The following is a 15719-nucleotide window of genomic DNA, read 5'->3' on the forward strand; positions in this document are numbered from 1 at the left end:
TCAAGGTTTTGATTTATTTCTCTTCAACAAAGACGAGGGAAAAACAGCTGAAAACTTGAGTGTGCGTAATATTGATCTCCCATTAAAAAAATCACAGCTCCGAGTCTCGTGTTGCGTCTCCATTAGTTCACAACAAAAGGAAACTGACTCACTCATCGATGCTCAGGAAGGACTAATTCAGCCATAGTTTACTTTCTGTTTATTTCACACACCCGTTGAAATAGTTGACGCAAACATTCATTATTTACTTCTAAAATGACCAAAAAGGTCTGTGCTTGTGTACCAAACACAGAGATTAAGGTTTGTAAATGATTTTAACTTGGATTTTTGGCCATAAAAATAATGTGAAGATGAAGATGTAACAAGTTTTAAATGTCAGTAATCCCAAGTAAACCAGGAAAGTGGTTAAAATAAAAAGGCCACGTGGTTTTTATAACCTCATCCAACACAACATATTTTGATCCCATTAGATAGATCTTTTAAAGACAAATCCAACAGAATGAATTTTTAAAATTGGTTACCAATTGATTGTCAAAAAATGACCATCAGAATCAGTCTAAATGAATACAGTTCTTAAATATGCAGCAGTAAAAAGTGCTGTGTTTAACTTCCTGGAACGCCGGTCTGAAGCTGAGGAGTCGCTCTGATTGGCTGTAAATTTTAAGATTATTCCTTTGCAGATAACACGTGAGCAAAGCAGTGGAAAGTGTTGGCTCCCGCACGCAGACTTTTTTTAATGTAGATAATAAAAAGTTTTATTTCATCTGAGCTGAGAAATGATTGAATGAATTAGCTCGAACATTGCCTGACCCAGTTAGCTATGGCGTTGTTTATTTACCGGATTAAGAACATACAGAGGATGAATGGGTTGTGAGCGTACAGGTGGCCTTGCTAGTTAAAATACATACTTGAGATGAAAATACAGTAACTGCTGCAACAAATAAATGAGTAAAAGCTATAATGAGCCTTTCTTTAAAATGTTAACAGTAGATTTCACACACATTTTAAATTAGCTATAAGGATGTTTTCTGTTCTTGATTTATAATTTTTAAGACATTTTTTTTAGTTTTTTTTCTCCCTCTCTTTATTTTTTGCACGAACAGCTCACCTCAGACTTTCACTGCTGCTCAGGTCAGGCACCGTCACTGATACTCCACAACACCTCCAGCTTACGCTCCTTGTAAGAAGTTTTCAGGGGATTTTTGATGTTATCTGGATCAATACCAGTCTCTTTTCTTCTTAAACTTTTCTTTTTGAAGCCCTGTCCTCAGATTTCGATGATATTTGGCGGGATTCGGTCTTCCTTTCATCTGTGCACCCCCGCTCCTTCGCTTCCTCCAAATAAGACTTCGGTGACTGGAGCTTTTTGTTCTCTCTCAGGCTCTCGTGAAATATCTGCGCTGAACTCCAAGGTCAGCTCGGAGGAGCGAACGTTCGCGAAATAAGTTTTGAGGTGAAAGTGACACTTGAATGACCTTCTCGGGCTTCACTTTTCTAAATTAATGAAGCTAAAAAACTCTCAGCGCATTAACATTTTAATTCATGGTCTCTGTTTTGCTGCAGGGAATGCATCCACCTATTTGCACTTTAAAAAGCTTAATTTCTCATCAGATTAGGATGTTCAAACTTTTGCATATAACTGTGCTGCACTAACTGAATAATCAGCCCATCAGTCAGTCCAGCTCTAAGAGGCGCGCACTCCCTTCATGGACAAAAGCAACAACAGGATTTAAGTGGATAACAAGCTCCTATAAATAGTCTTGTCATTTCCTAAGCTCTGATAATGCGACTGAGTCAACAGCTAGCACCATCAGGCAACATTTCACAATAATGTTTGATAGATCGCAATTACAAGATGGTAATTGTGTGCATTGTGTGCCGTGCGTACTCCCTGTACTCTCTGCATGTGCGTGCATGTAATTACGAGACAAAAGCAGCGTCGGTGATAAGAACATGCAAGTACACAGAAAGGGTCACTGACAGAAAGAGAGGAAGAGGCAAACTTTAAAGCCCGTTTTAGAGGTTACAGTTATACCTACTTCACTTAGCTGCTATTAGCAAAAAGGAGAGAAAATTGAGGCTTAATGTAAGGCTACATTATGTTTTATTATTCAAACAACACGGCCCACAATGAGAATAATGTTACCCCAGTGTGTTTTTAAATTTCACGTCTAATTCTCCCTCATTCTGTTTCGGTGTCTTGATTCCTGTCAAAATTATTTGCTCATCTCGTTTAGTGAATAATAAATTTAAATGTCTCAAGTCGAAACGAGGAAACGATTAACAAGAAGTGGGCAAAGAAAGGCAGTCACCGCTTGAGTTCAGGCGTGCTTGTGTGTGTGGTTTTGGGGTTTTTTTGGAAATAATGAAGCGTTTGACCCGAGCAGCTCCGGACACGCAGCCAAAATCTCTGTGCCGCTCGTCGAGTTACGGAGACCTGGGAAGTCAAACGCCGAGTGATTCAACACAAATAAATAAAAGTGCAACAGTTGCTTTGCAAGAAAACGTATCAATAGTTCTTTGTAGACCCACTTAGAAGTGACCTTTAAATGTTGGAGCTGATCTCAAGACTCTTTTGTTTTTTTAAAAGTAGCACGGACCGACAGCTGTTTGGATCCCTGATCGTATCTATTGATCATCTTTATTCTGCATGATCCAATCGATGACTCCCTGCCGCTCTGCAGCTATGGGACAGATTTAAATGTTTACAACAAGCCTCGTTTATTCATTTCCCGTTTCTGCCTCTCGGGTAAAGATTGGGTCTAAATGAGCAGCTGTCAACATAATATTGTTTAATATTTGCTTATTTAACAAAATGTATTTTGTCATTTGTTAACAGAATTAACAAATGCAAAAAACAAAAACAAATCAGATGAAAAAAAATCTAAGAAAAATCGATTTCCCCCATCTCAAAAAGGAACCATTCTATGATTTTCCCCCTCAAACATTTTTCATGATACTGATTTCTTACAGTATTTTTTAACATTTTCCAACCTTTCCTTTCGTGTTTCCACATAATTTACAAATAACATTAAATAAGAAAAGATGCATTTAAAACAACAACCATATTATGTCTTAATGCAGAAATTAGGTTTTAACAATTAAAAGTAAAGATAAATACTGCATCAGAACAGTAAGACTACAAATGTATATTATGCAGCTTGGAAAAGAAAAATGCATTTCAGAAACGTACAGCGTAACAAAAATCTGACTAATTTTACTCTCAACAAGCGTCTTGTGCCATAAATGTCCAAATAAGCCATTAATTATAAATCGAGTTAATGCGAGGTTACCGACAGTCGGATCTGCACAGACGAGTTGTCGTTCGAACAAAGAGTTTTAACACTTTTCATTGTGTCAGCTTCGCACAGATCCTCAAATAGATGCTGCATTTAGGAGCTAATAAAAACCTAAAAGCTTTCAGTCCATTCAGCTGTATTTTCAGAGAGAGTAAGACGTGTTTTCTTTCCTAAAAATGGCAGAAAAGCTTTTAAAGCTTGAATTATAACAAGCAGCAAAGAAAAAAGACAAATTATCTTATAGTTCTGTAGATCCTGTAGCACCATTCGTAACCATGTTTGTACTTCTTACTGTATTTCACATTTTTAAAGTCTCTGTGAAAACTTTTACACCTCAGTACAGAAGCAGACGGTTATTTGTGATGAGAAGATGGAATCATATTGATGTTCTTGTGGGTATTTAACATCTTACGCTCCTGTTTAATCAATTTTCTGCTCGTAAGCTCCTGGTTGTCTGGAGCCGCGGACATGAAGATGCTCAACATAAATTCATGTTTCCCATTTGGAGCGAGTCAAGTTCTGGTTGTTCTTCCACTGAACAAGGCTTATTCTTCACTCAGAACAACACAGACAATCTGAGTGAAGTTTTTATATATTTTAAAGACTATCAGATATTTTGGGGGCTTAAGCTGGACCCACAATGGCTTCCTAAAGTTTTATGTTATCCCATTAATTTGTTTGTGGCTTATTTCAACCAATTTTTGTGTATGCTCTAATTTTCTTTCATTTTATTGATATGTTTTGTTGCTTAAACTTCCCTTTAAGGTCCTCATAGAAAACAATTTATTTAATTTTCATGCTGGCTTTTTGAATCCGTCGAGCAGCAGTAAAGCAGACTTGAGTTATTTAATTGCAATGTATAATCATTTATTAGTCATTTAAATTTCTGTAAAACAATTTTGCCAGATCGTTTAATGTTTTGTGGTCTGATGGTTTAAATCAGACTCCATTAAAAGCTTCCTTTTCAGCGCGGGGGCCGACCTGGCGTCCGCTGGGAGCCACAATTCTACAAAACAAACATATTTGATCGCGGCATTTGCTTTGTTGACAGAAGCTCTGATGGGCCAAGTGCTGATGACCAAGCTGCCTCCTTTTCTCTTTTATTCCTCTCATTCACTCCATCTCACTCGATCTCCCACATTGGCCCAATCAGGCTAATGAGGCTCGCACTTCTTCCATCCCTTCCTGCTCGCTAAAGTGCCGATTGATTGGAGGGGTGGGAAAGCTTTTAACAAGGGAGGGGTGGGAGAGAAATAATTAGCACAAATGAGCTTTTCTGCAAACTCCTTCAATTTGGCTTTTTCTTTTTCCGTTTATTTACTGACCCGGACAACATTAGGGATTAACTCCCCAAGGGTATGTTAACTTCTCAATGTCAGGGTGTAAATCAACATGAAGTTGTAAACCGAGGCCAGTTTCTCTAAAAGGTCTCGCTCCTCGCGTGTCACAGCACAGCGATGAAGTCCAAGCGAAAGAGATGAAAAGCAAAGCTTTTTTCCTTACATCCTCCCACTCAAACTGAGACACAAACTGGACATCGCAGCACTGCGTGGAAACTCAAGCCACTGAGCCTTGAAAGCTCAAAAAAAAAAAAAAATTTTAATACACAAGGAGCAATAATGCCACTGACCAAATGACAAGTAAAACAGTCTTTCTGACAGTTGCACCATAATTAACTCAGACAGATCTGGACGGGGGAAAAACTAGAGCAACAGCACTGTATAATTCACGCTGCAGCCTAGTCAGAGTCTGCAGGCTCCTAACTTCACCCATGGCAAAGACATGGACATACAGGGACAGAGGACTGAAACAACCTCGCTGCAGTGAGAAAAACCAAGATATATTTAGGTAAGAAGGAGAATCAGAAGCATCTCCACAAACCTCAAAAATGCCAGGAGACAAGAATGATTTGTGACTGAACATAAACATCTAAATCCAATCAGGATTTGGTGTGACCACCTTTTTTCTTCATAACAGCTTCAGTTCTTTGAGATACACAGAGATGTTGAAGGATTATTTTCAGATGCATGATTGACCAGTTATAGCAAACAGAGGCCAGTGATAATCGTTCTGATACGTAGGTTTAAACACAGCCGTTAACTGAAACAGAAAAGGCTGTGTAGGAGGTTTAAACTGGATGAAGAACAGCTAAAGTCTGCTACCAGGGTGAGGACAAGGAAGTCAGTTGGATGTCACAGGTCAGATTCTGTGGCAAGACTGAGCACAGCAGCAAGACACAAGGTAGTTCTAATACATCAGTAAAGTGTCTCCCAGGCAAAGATTTTAGAATCAGAGTGGGTTCTCAACAACAAGCTGTCCAAATCTTTGTTAGGAGTCACAAAGAAACAAACATCGACGAAGACCGAAGACGCAGTGGTCAGCCAAGAAGATGTGGTGCAGCAGATAAAAGACACATTATGTTTACTTCTCGTTATCAGAAGATGTCCAGCAGCTAAGTACTGCCAGAAACCTGTTGGACCGACGTACAACCATCTGCTATTTACAGAAGTCTGGCCAGAAGTGGTCGTCATTGAAGAACTCAACCCAAAAAGTCAAACCTCCAACAGGGAAGCAAAGCCAAGCGACTCAACTATACCAGAGGAGCTGAGGTGAAGAAATGGCAGCAGGTGGTCTGGACTGATGAGTCAAAATCTGAATTATTTTGGATTTATCTCACACTAAGCTTGACCTGCTGAGTGCCTGTGTTACGTTAGTCATCACCTACATACTGGTAGGTTTCAGTTTTCTTCAGGTTATATTCGTATCCCTTGTTGTTGCATATGTCTCTTCAAACCATGACAAGTCTCGTTAATAAAGTCAATTTACTTATTATCCTCCTGCCGTTGCCTCTGAATCCAAGTCCTGCTTTTACTACAACCATGACACGATAATAATATACCACAGCAGGGGTGTTTCTGCAAATCAGTGAGTAATATTCCACTCAAGACATGGTAAAAATAAGAAAAGTACTTTACTCGGCCCCTTATTCATAAAATAAACATAATGGGTCATCAAGTTTGAAAATCTAAATCTGCACAACAACATGTAGATCAATTTTAGAGCTTCAGAAAATAACAGCCCCACAAAATTAAAAGCGGTGCTATGGAATAAAAAAAACAACATAAAAATATTATGTTTTTATGTGTATTGTGGTACACCAGGTGTCTCCCTACGCTCCTTATCCTGACTCTTTTTATTGGTAACCTCGCTGATTAAAATCTATACATTCCAGTTTTATTTGAATAGAATTTCCCTGTACCCTCTTTGTGATTTTGCACAACAAATCGTTTTCACATTTAGAGGAAACAAGCGGTACCTTCACGCGGCAGATTCTACACAACACTCACCCCTGTAATGTAGTCATATTTTAGTGGAAGGTGGAAGGAAGAGCTGTTCATAGCATTAAGTTTGTTGACAGAACATCATATTTCCTCGGAACCTGAATCTGCATCAGCGATGCCAATTTGCCTCTGACAGAGCATCTGTACACAGGCAGATGACAGGCGTATTGTAGGAAGCTAAGCCGCCCATTAGCACTGCTTTAAAAAACACAGAGTCAGCTCTTTGGGGTTACCGCTAAAGGAACCGGAGCTAGGAAAGTGCAGTTACTACAGCAGGGAAAAACAATGCAGTTCACGAGGGATCCGTAACCCGTTCTGCTTCTGAAGAGCAGCGTACTAACCTTTTTTTTTTTTTTTTTACCTCTCAAGTAAACAACACAGCTTAATTATGTTTCACAGAAGCAGAACGGAGTAGCACCACTCCACTCTAGACATTTGTAATTTTAGCACCTGTTTTAAGGCTTTCTCGGAGCACATGCCATATTTGTCTACAAAAGCAAACTTGGTGTGACATTTCGCATCTTGTAATATGAGCTTGTCTTAAGAGGAGCTGACAAGCGCTCTAGGGTAGATGTATGGTAACTGCAGCTAACAGAGAGACGGAGAACATACACTGTGGGGCCTGTGAGACCTCAGCTGCAGGAGCAGTCTCTGTTCTGGGATTTCCAACAGCCCCTCAGACCCCCGTCACCAGCAGAGAGGCTGGGTGGATCACAACAAGCTGCCTCCCCTGAGTAAAACCTCACTTAATTGACTTGGTGACAAACTGGCAGTGCTGAAATACAGCCTTGAAAACATTCACTCCTCGGGCAGAAGGGGAAAAAATAACTTGAATACTGTCTAATAGCTGCTACATGATGTGCATACTTTAAACAGACAAGTGTAACAAGTAGAAACCAGGCTTGATTTTGTGGTTTTTTTTAAACTGATGTAAAAAAAAAAAAAAAAGTTAAACAATTTCACAAAAACTTGCCTTGAAGCTGGGTGGGAAAATCACTCATAAAGTGGTTACATATGCAAACAATCACATTGTATAATCCCTGTGAACCCATTAAAAAAAGAGGAAGATACAGCTCAGGTGAAAATTTTGAAATAATTTTAATCATTCCGCAGTGAATTAGAACAACAAAATAAGCCTGACAATTTCTCATCCACGCTGCTGCGGCGTGGCGAAAGTGAGGCCGCCTGCCAGGCTGATTTTTGGCGCTAAGTGCTGCGCTAAGCCTCATTGACAAAGCCAGCTAAGAATCAGCGAAGCCTTCCAGAAGGAGGGGGATGCTGTGCCGCTGCAGAGTAATGCTCTTGTAAGGAGCTCTACCTGCAGAGCCAAGGGTTTGCCCGTTTCATCCTCTTAAACATCACCAAACAGGATCAGAGAGCGCTTCCTTCTTTTCTCCTCCAGTTGTTCTGGTCAACGTCCCGCTGCTCGAGGTCGTTTATTTATGAATTTACGACGACCCAATACCTTCGTCCTCAATAAAGCCAAAGATCCAAAACCAGTCCCTCTACAGCTGCTGGTCATCACCAAGCATGGAGCGCTCGAAAATCAATAAATAATGCTTCACCAATAAATTCAGAACAATTCAGGCTGGAAAATAATTTCAATTAATCCATTATTGTTAATCCCATCCATTCATCTATACTTCTATCAATAGAGCCACCATATTATATTGATTCAGAAGTATTAGGTTTGTTTGTTTCGATTTTGCTAATGACTCCATCCATTAGAAAGTTACTCATTTCTGCCAAAAGAATTAACAATTTTAATTATTTCTTCTTTTTTTTTTTTTTTTGTTGCATCGACAAAAAGATTCAGGCCTCCTCAGAGTTTATCTTAAACAACAACTACGCATCTCCTTCAACAGCATGAAAGATTTGCAGCTGTAATTGTTTTCATGTTTAATAGATTGTTGATAATATTCTAAATAAAAAGCGGAATGAGCTTCCAAATTACTGCAGTCGGCATCAGCGCCTTTAGTTACACATCAATAAAAACTAATTAAACATTCAAACTCTCAATTGTTGTTTTTTTATTTTGTTTTACTTGGAAAAACAACAGAAACTAAGTGATTTTTTTAACAGCTGCTGCAGTCATTTATTGATGATTGATGACGTTAAAAACTCTATTGGATCTTAAACTCTGCTTGACTCAAACCCCAAGGAAAAATGATGAGTCTTAAGCATAAATTTAAAAAGTCTCAGCAGTCTGTACATGTAGGGAAACAACACTGGTGATTATAGCAAAGCAGAAAACTGCTGACGCGACTCAAATAGACCTTTTTAACTCGAGTCCAAAACATTTTGCATCTTTCATCTCTTGGTTTGGATTCGATTCAGGGGTTTTTTTGGTTTTTTTTTTACCCCCACAGTGGCGTCTGTGTCGCACTAACCATCATTTCATGGTTGATTTGCAGATTAATTTCATGGCGGCAGCCACACAGCAAGATGCCTTTCCTGAATTTTTTACACTGACAGAATCTTTTCCTGACTCATGTTTTGTTCGCAAGACCATTAAAACGGCTACCTCCTAAACCTTTGGCCACTGTTATTGAGAAAGATCCAAACAACAAAGAAAAGTGCTCCTGTTGTGGTATTTTTTTCCATTCAGGGGAAGCTCAAGTTTGCACCGTGTGTTCCCAGCATAAAGTCAGTGAAATATCAGTCTGTGATTTATTAACCTAAAATGTCAGCGCTAGTCTACTGAAGTTTAAGGCACGTGTCGTGTTGGGCTTCAGATAGAATACAAATCTACATTTTGATTAATCCTGATTATAGAAATGTGGTAATTCTGTGACTAAAACAGAGATTTTGAAAAATACAACAAAGCCTTTAGTCCAAACAAATTTGTCCCTTCTTGCATTTTCCAGACCTTAGTCAGAAAAACTTATCTCCCATTTTAGATGCCAGGCTTCTTTCTATAAACCTCAATGTCACACTGACTGTAACTCGGTGCTTTTAGCAGAATTTCCTGATGAGAAATTAAGCGCAGCTATCATCCTGCTGCATAGCGTTCAGACTTTTTTTTTTTCCCTGGCCCTGTCCATCAGCACACCAGCTGCTCTCCTGTCCATCACTTCATCCGTCCGTCTGTGTTCTCTGGGCTTCTTATCGGTGAGAGGGTTACAGCACAGCTCGCACACGCTTCCCCCTCTCATCCCGTCTGTCACCTGCAGTCCAGGGAAACTATTGGCTCTAATCTTGTATCTCTCGGCTGTTGCCACGGTGAGAGGGTTCCCAGCACCGACCAACAGCTTTATCTCTGACCAGCAGAGGGGAGACCCTATCTCCTGCGCGTGCACATACAACAGAACACCCACATAATTTTTTTTTTTTTTTGAAAAAGGAACAAAATCGTACACCTTTTCATGCACAACTTTGCCAGAAATCACACCACATGCACACATGCTTCCAGGTTTTATATGCGCTGTCTGTTTCTGGCACAAAAAGGTGAAGGTGTGCACACATCTGAACACAAATAAAGGTTTGATGCACACAAACACTCACAAGGACTCTAAATGCGCAGAAAATGGGATCATGAGCGTTTTAATTGAATTTTTAAAGCCTGATAGATTCATCAGACAGCTCCACAGCTGCTACTTTAAATTAATGAAAAAGAACACAGAACTACTGAAAGAACTTATAAGCCCAGTTTTTATTAAACTCTAAATTTTTTGGGGGGAAAAAGGCCAAAGTATGTCAAACAGTATCAACTGAACGGTGACTACTAGAAAGCACAAAATTAAAACAGAGGGATAAAAATGCGACTCAGTCGAGCTAAGCAAATTTGCATTTAATCGATTCCAGAAACGGTTTTAATGCAGAGTTAGTCGTCAGGGCGTCGCGTCCACGCACACACTCACACGGCAACGCACACTCCAAGAACTCATCCCTGCAACGACTTTTCATTGCGCAATCCATCTTAATCAGCTAGCCCATCAGAGACAATATATCCTCCCCTCCATCTCCCTCTCCTTCTCCGGACGGAGTGATTGAGGGGTGTAAAGAGGAGGATGTTTCTGCCCACTGTCTCCTCCCCCTCCATATGCACCCTCCACCCTTCTTACCAGGACAGCTCTTAAGTGCTTGTGGGTTTTTATGTTTGTAGTGTTTTATAGGAGTGGGCAGAAGCCAGGGGCTGTAAAAGTGTGGAATGAGGTGGGGAGGGAGGAGGAGGAGGAGTTGAGAGTTACTGTAAATCCAGTCTTTATTGAGAGAGACACAAACGACAAACAGCGCTGGGCCGGCCTCCCCGCAACGCCCTGCTTACCTGATCAATGAGTGCTGACGGAGACGAGGGGAAGAGACCGCAGGAGGAAGGGAGGGATAACAAAGTTTGCACCTGTTATTTCATTGGGTTTTGGTGACCTTTTGTCTGGATCGGTTTCCATCCAACTATTTACTGTGTGTTCTTCAATTTCTCCCCACCAGTCAGGCCTGGAAGCTACCCCCCACCTCCCAACCAACCCACCAGTCTGTCAGTATTGCGTATAATTGGCCACAGTTGGCTTCCATTGAATGTTTGCCGCCTTAGGGGCTAAATGATGCTTCAAGGCCTTTCAGAGCAACCAGAGAAAATCCACAGCACCCCTCTCCGCATGTTAAAAAACCAAACGAACTGTCTTGGAGGCTTTCTGAGGCTGAGGCGGAGGAAGTTTATTTCCTAAATAAATGTTTTTAAAAATACTCAGAACTTGATCTCTGCTCCCTCCACGCATTCATTTCAATGTCATGTTATTTTAACTGTCACCTAAAGCTTCACAGTCAGTCCGTTAGTCATGGAAGAAAAGGTCACTCGTTCGGTCAACAAAATAACTACGGAGAAAGTCAGCTGGACAGCCAGTCAGTCAGACAGAAAAAGGATGATCAGACTCCACTGCCCAAAGCTCTTTTGAGGCTAACCTGTACCTGCTTGTTGCCATGGCAATACAGACTGAGATTTAAATACTAGCCTCTCCCTGCCTCTTTTTTATCTTCTTCTATCCACTCTTCCTGACTCCTCTCTCTCGCTTTTTGTCAGTCAGCGCGTTGACTCTCTCACGCTCTGTCTCTCAGTCATGTCTCCTCTGGTGTTTGTGAGGGTTTTTTTTTTCCCCCTTTTCATTTCCCGGCGGCCCTCACCTTGCCTCGTCCTCTTTGCAAAATGACACTTTACTAGCAGTTCCTTCTTGTTAATGCCATGCTACTGTGCATCCTGCAACTCTGTAAAAGCTCCTGTAAAACAAACATTCTTATACAAACACCCCCCTGTGTAAACACACATAATTACTTAAATATTTGTAGGCAGATCCATGTGTCAATGCAGGTACACACAAACACGAGCAATAATTGTATAAATGAGAGTCAATGATCAACATATTTATTGGATGTTGGCACAGCATCCACCTGCTGACAGTCAGCTGCCAATAAAAATCCATCATTTTCAGATAAAGCTTCATCATCGAGCATAATTTAGGCACGTTGGCTTGCCTCACTCTTCCCTGATGCAACGTCTGTGCCAAGATACAGATTAAATTTCCCCCAAATGCAAAAACAGTTTTGTATGAAAAGCTCCTGTTTCGAAAAACTGTCCTTTGGCTCCATCTAATGGTTACAGCAAAGAGTCCAATCCCAGAAAACCGCAAACTCAAGAAAGAACAAATATTTGTACCATATTTGACTGCAAAAACATCTACAGCCAAAATAAGTGAAGACCTGCCAAAAAAAATAACCGTTATGATCTTTGTAAAGCTTTTATTTACATTGATGGTTCAAAGTAGTCTGATTTAGGAGACATTATGCTTTTTCTTTTGTCACAAAGTGACATAATGTCCTAAGCCAGGGGTGTCCAATCCTGGTCCTCGAGGGCCACCATCCTGCGCATTTTCCTTGTTTCTCTGCTTCAACACACCTGATGTGAATCAGTGGGTGATTAACAGGCTTCTGCAGAACATAAAGAGGTCATTTAACCACTGAATCAGGTGTGTTGGAGCAGGAAAACAAGGAAAACAAGCAGGATAGTGGCCCTCGAGGACCAGGATTGGAGACCCCTGTCCTAAGTGAATGAAACTAAAACTCCTTGAAGGAATGTGCATCGACCACCACTTTGCCTGCTAAAGTTTAGGTTTATTTATTTAAAACAGATGCAATATGCTTCACTCAATCATGATACTTCATGTAAAAGTACAATTTAGCAACAGAGGCTCATTTTTGACTGCGGTCCCAAGCAGGTTGGTGACACAAATCAAAAAAAAAAAAAAAAAAAAAAAAAAAAAAAGGTAGAACAAATAAAGAACTAACTAAAAAAAAAAATCTATGATTAATGAAATTAAATTATCTTAAATAATAAAACATGATCTTAATAAGTAGCTCATAAAAGAGGCATAAATACAAAACAGAACAGCCGCTATAAGTATGATGACATATTTGATTAGTTAACAACAAAGACATCAACACAATCCGTTAGTACTCAGAGTACATGATGGAGATGACTCTCAGCTACTACCACAGCAAATTTTAGCTCAATATCTGTCAAACTGAAAGACTTACAGACATTTTTGTCTTGGGTCAATTAAGTGCGGCAGCCATCTTGAATTCGGTTTGCTCCAAACGTTATTCAGTTGTAGATGTACACCAAAAAAAAATTACTTTAAATCCATTAATTTAATTAATTAAAATCCATCCAGTGGTGAGATGAGATATTTTGCTAACAGACAGATCAACAAACATGCATCTACTTGATCGCCCGCTTTTCAGAGTGGGAGATAAAAATGTCTGACTGGATTTAATCAAAAGGCCACAAAGATTCGACACGACAGCTGAGTTTTCCACTGGGATGTTACACTTTCCGTCTCAGCAGCTTGTTTTACGTGTCTGCCCGCCTCTTCCATGAGCTGCAGGTGTTTTTAGATTAGTGGTTTAGCTTTGTGTCAGCATGTTACTGTAAATTTGGACAACATTTACACTGAATGCAGCCCCTAAAATCTGCTGCTAGGAAATAGAGGTTATGTAAGAGGGCTGTGTGATCAAACAACAACAACAAAAAAAAATTAATTATGACTTCAGAAAGTAATGTCATCTTGTACAAAAGAGAGCGTTTTCAAAGTGAAATCAGTTTAAACTTGGCATTATTTCTGAGCAGGCGGCTCAAAATGCTTTTAGCATCAAGACTTCACATTTCGCCTCTGCGTTTGTGTTTCTTTGTCTGCTTCTGAGGTTTGCTGGTAGCTACTCAGCAGTAACAATAATTCCCTGCCATTCTCTTGTTCTCTCATTTGTGTTTGCACTGCAGGTAAATTAGTTAAAAGAATACATCACAGTGTGCTGGCAATCATAGGAGAGCCCGTGGCTGTCCCTCCCACACTGAGAAAACATAATGCACATAATCACAGCACAGACAGCGCTCACAGGTGTTTAGTGCTAAATTTATGCATGTGCACAACAACAAGCTGGAGACCGCTTTAAGCTTTTAAATTCATAATCCTTCAACAAATTTCCTCCCTGGCTGGCTTGTCTCCACGTTATTCTTGTACATGAATCACTTTCTCACCCTTTGGTCTTCTGTCTGTTTTTGTTTTGTTTTGTTGTGTTTCGTCAGAAAGAGTGGAGTAAAGCAAAAAAAAAAAATCAAGTTTTTCTTTTTATTCCACAACGTGTCTGAGTTGATCATTTGAGACCATTCAATACGTAAATAAAAGCAAAAGTTTAACTCACCCGCATTGACGATAGCGTCAATCTCCAGCTTGGTGATGTCGCCGCTGTACACAGAAATCTTCTGGTCTAACTTCTCGTTCCTCTGGTAGCGGCTGCGCTCAGAACCGCCTGACGACGAGGCACAAACATCGACAGTTATTCACCAGATAAACCTGCGTTTCTAACACGTCTCGGTACTCAGAACTGCAACGGCGAGATCGAATACAGAAAATATTGTTTATCGTTTAATTATATAAAATTTCTAAATTAAAAACATCTGCATGACCTCCCTTTGCATGTGTGGGTTTTCTCCGGGTACTCTGGTTTCCTCCCACACATCCAAAACATACATGTCAGGTTAATTGGCTACTTTAAATTGTCATTAGTTGAGCGTGAACTGTGGTCTGTTTGGTTTGTCTCTATGTGACCCTGTGATGGACTGCCTAATGACCAGATCCCCGAGACCCTGAACAGGAACAAGCAGGTAAAGATAATAAATGGATGAATGAATAATTTATAAAAAAAGGTATTAAAAGCCTTTTTAGATTCACTTGTATTAGCTTCCTGTATGCGCTTATCTTCTGTGTATTTAAAAGCCAGAATGGCGAGGAACTGATTAAAGAATGGAAACTAATTAATCATAATGTGACAGACACAAACAGAATAACAAATTACATCTCCTGTGCCTTCATTATTATTCCATGAACTCATTTGTTTGCATGTTTATTTTGTTTTTACTCGTTTCAGTGGTCATTCAAACTCGTCCTTTTCAAATCTGCAGCATAAAGGCTTTTATGTCGTTATGGTCTTCCGGAGGAGACTGAAGTGTGTGTGCACTTACTGAATCCTTTCTGCTTTAAAAAGAGAACAGACACAAACTAGCAGGATTAAATAAAATTCTGCTCTCCTCCATATGTGGTCAAGACAGAGTATTAATCGTTTTAAATGCATAACATTATACAACACTTAATTCAGTGTAATATATGTGAATTCCATAGAATTCATCTTTTAAATACATTCCAAAAATATATATACTAAACAAAGTAGAATTACTGTGCTAAATGATACAATTTTCTGCATTAGTGTTGAACTATTGCAGGGGGAGGCAACCCTGGTCCTGGAGAGCCACCATCCTGCATGTTTTCCTTCTTTCTTTACTCCAACACACCTGATTCAGAGATTAAATCACCTCTTCATGTTCTGCAGAAGCCTGTTAATCAGCCATTGATTCAAATCAGGTGTGTTGGAGCAGAGAAACAAGGGAAACATGCAGGATGGTGGCCCTCGAGGACCAGGATTGCCCACCCCTGAACTATTGTATTAAGTCCTGACAATGTATTTTATTTTTATTTTTTATTTATTTACTCTTACTTATATTATACTTAGAAAGTTCTGCAAACAAACATTTTCC

General features: G+C 39.8%; 1 protein-coding gene across 2 annotated transcripts in view; it reads right to left on the bottom strand.

Moving 5' to 3' along the window:
- macrod1 (mono-ADP ribosylhydrolase 1) overlaps window positions 1-15719 on the bottom strand; it is a 135149-nt gene that overhangs the window by 116901 nt on the left and 2529 nt on the right. For both annotated transcript variants that reach the window (XM_017408370.3, XM_017408371.3), the window contains exon 3: window positions 14330-14437. In XM_017408370.3, the coding sequence (XP_017263859.1) occupies window positions 14330-14437 (108 nt within the window). The remainder of the gene's footprint in view (window positions 1-14329; window positions 14438-15719) is intronic.

This window comes from Kryptolebias marmoratus, linkage group LG9 (genome assembly GCF_001649575.2).
Source record: "Kryptolebias marmoratus isolate JLee-2015 linkage group LG9, ASM164957v2, whole genome shotgun sequence".
Lineage (NCBI taxonomy): Eukaryota > Metazoa > Chordata > Actinopteri > Cyprinodontiformes > Rivulidae > Kryptolebias > Kryptolebias marmoratus.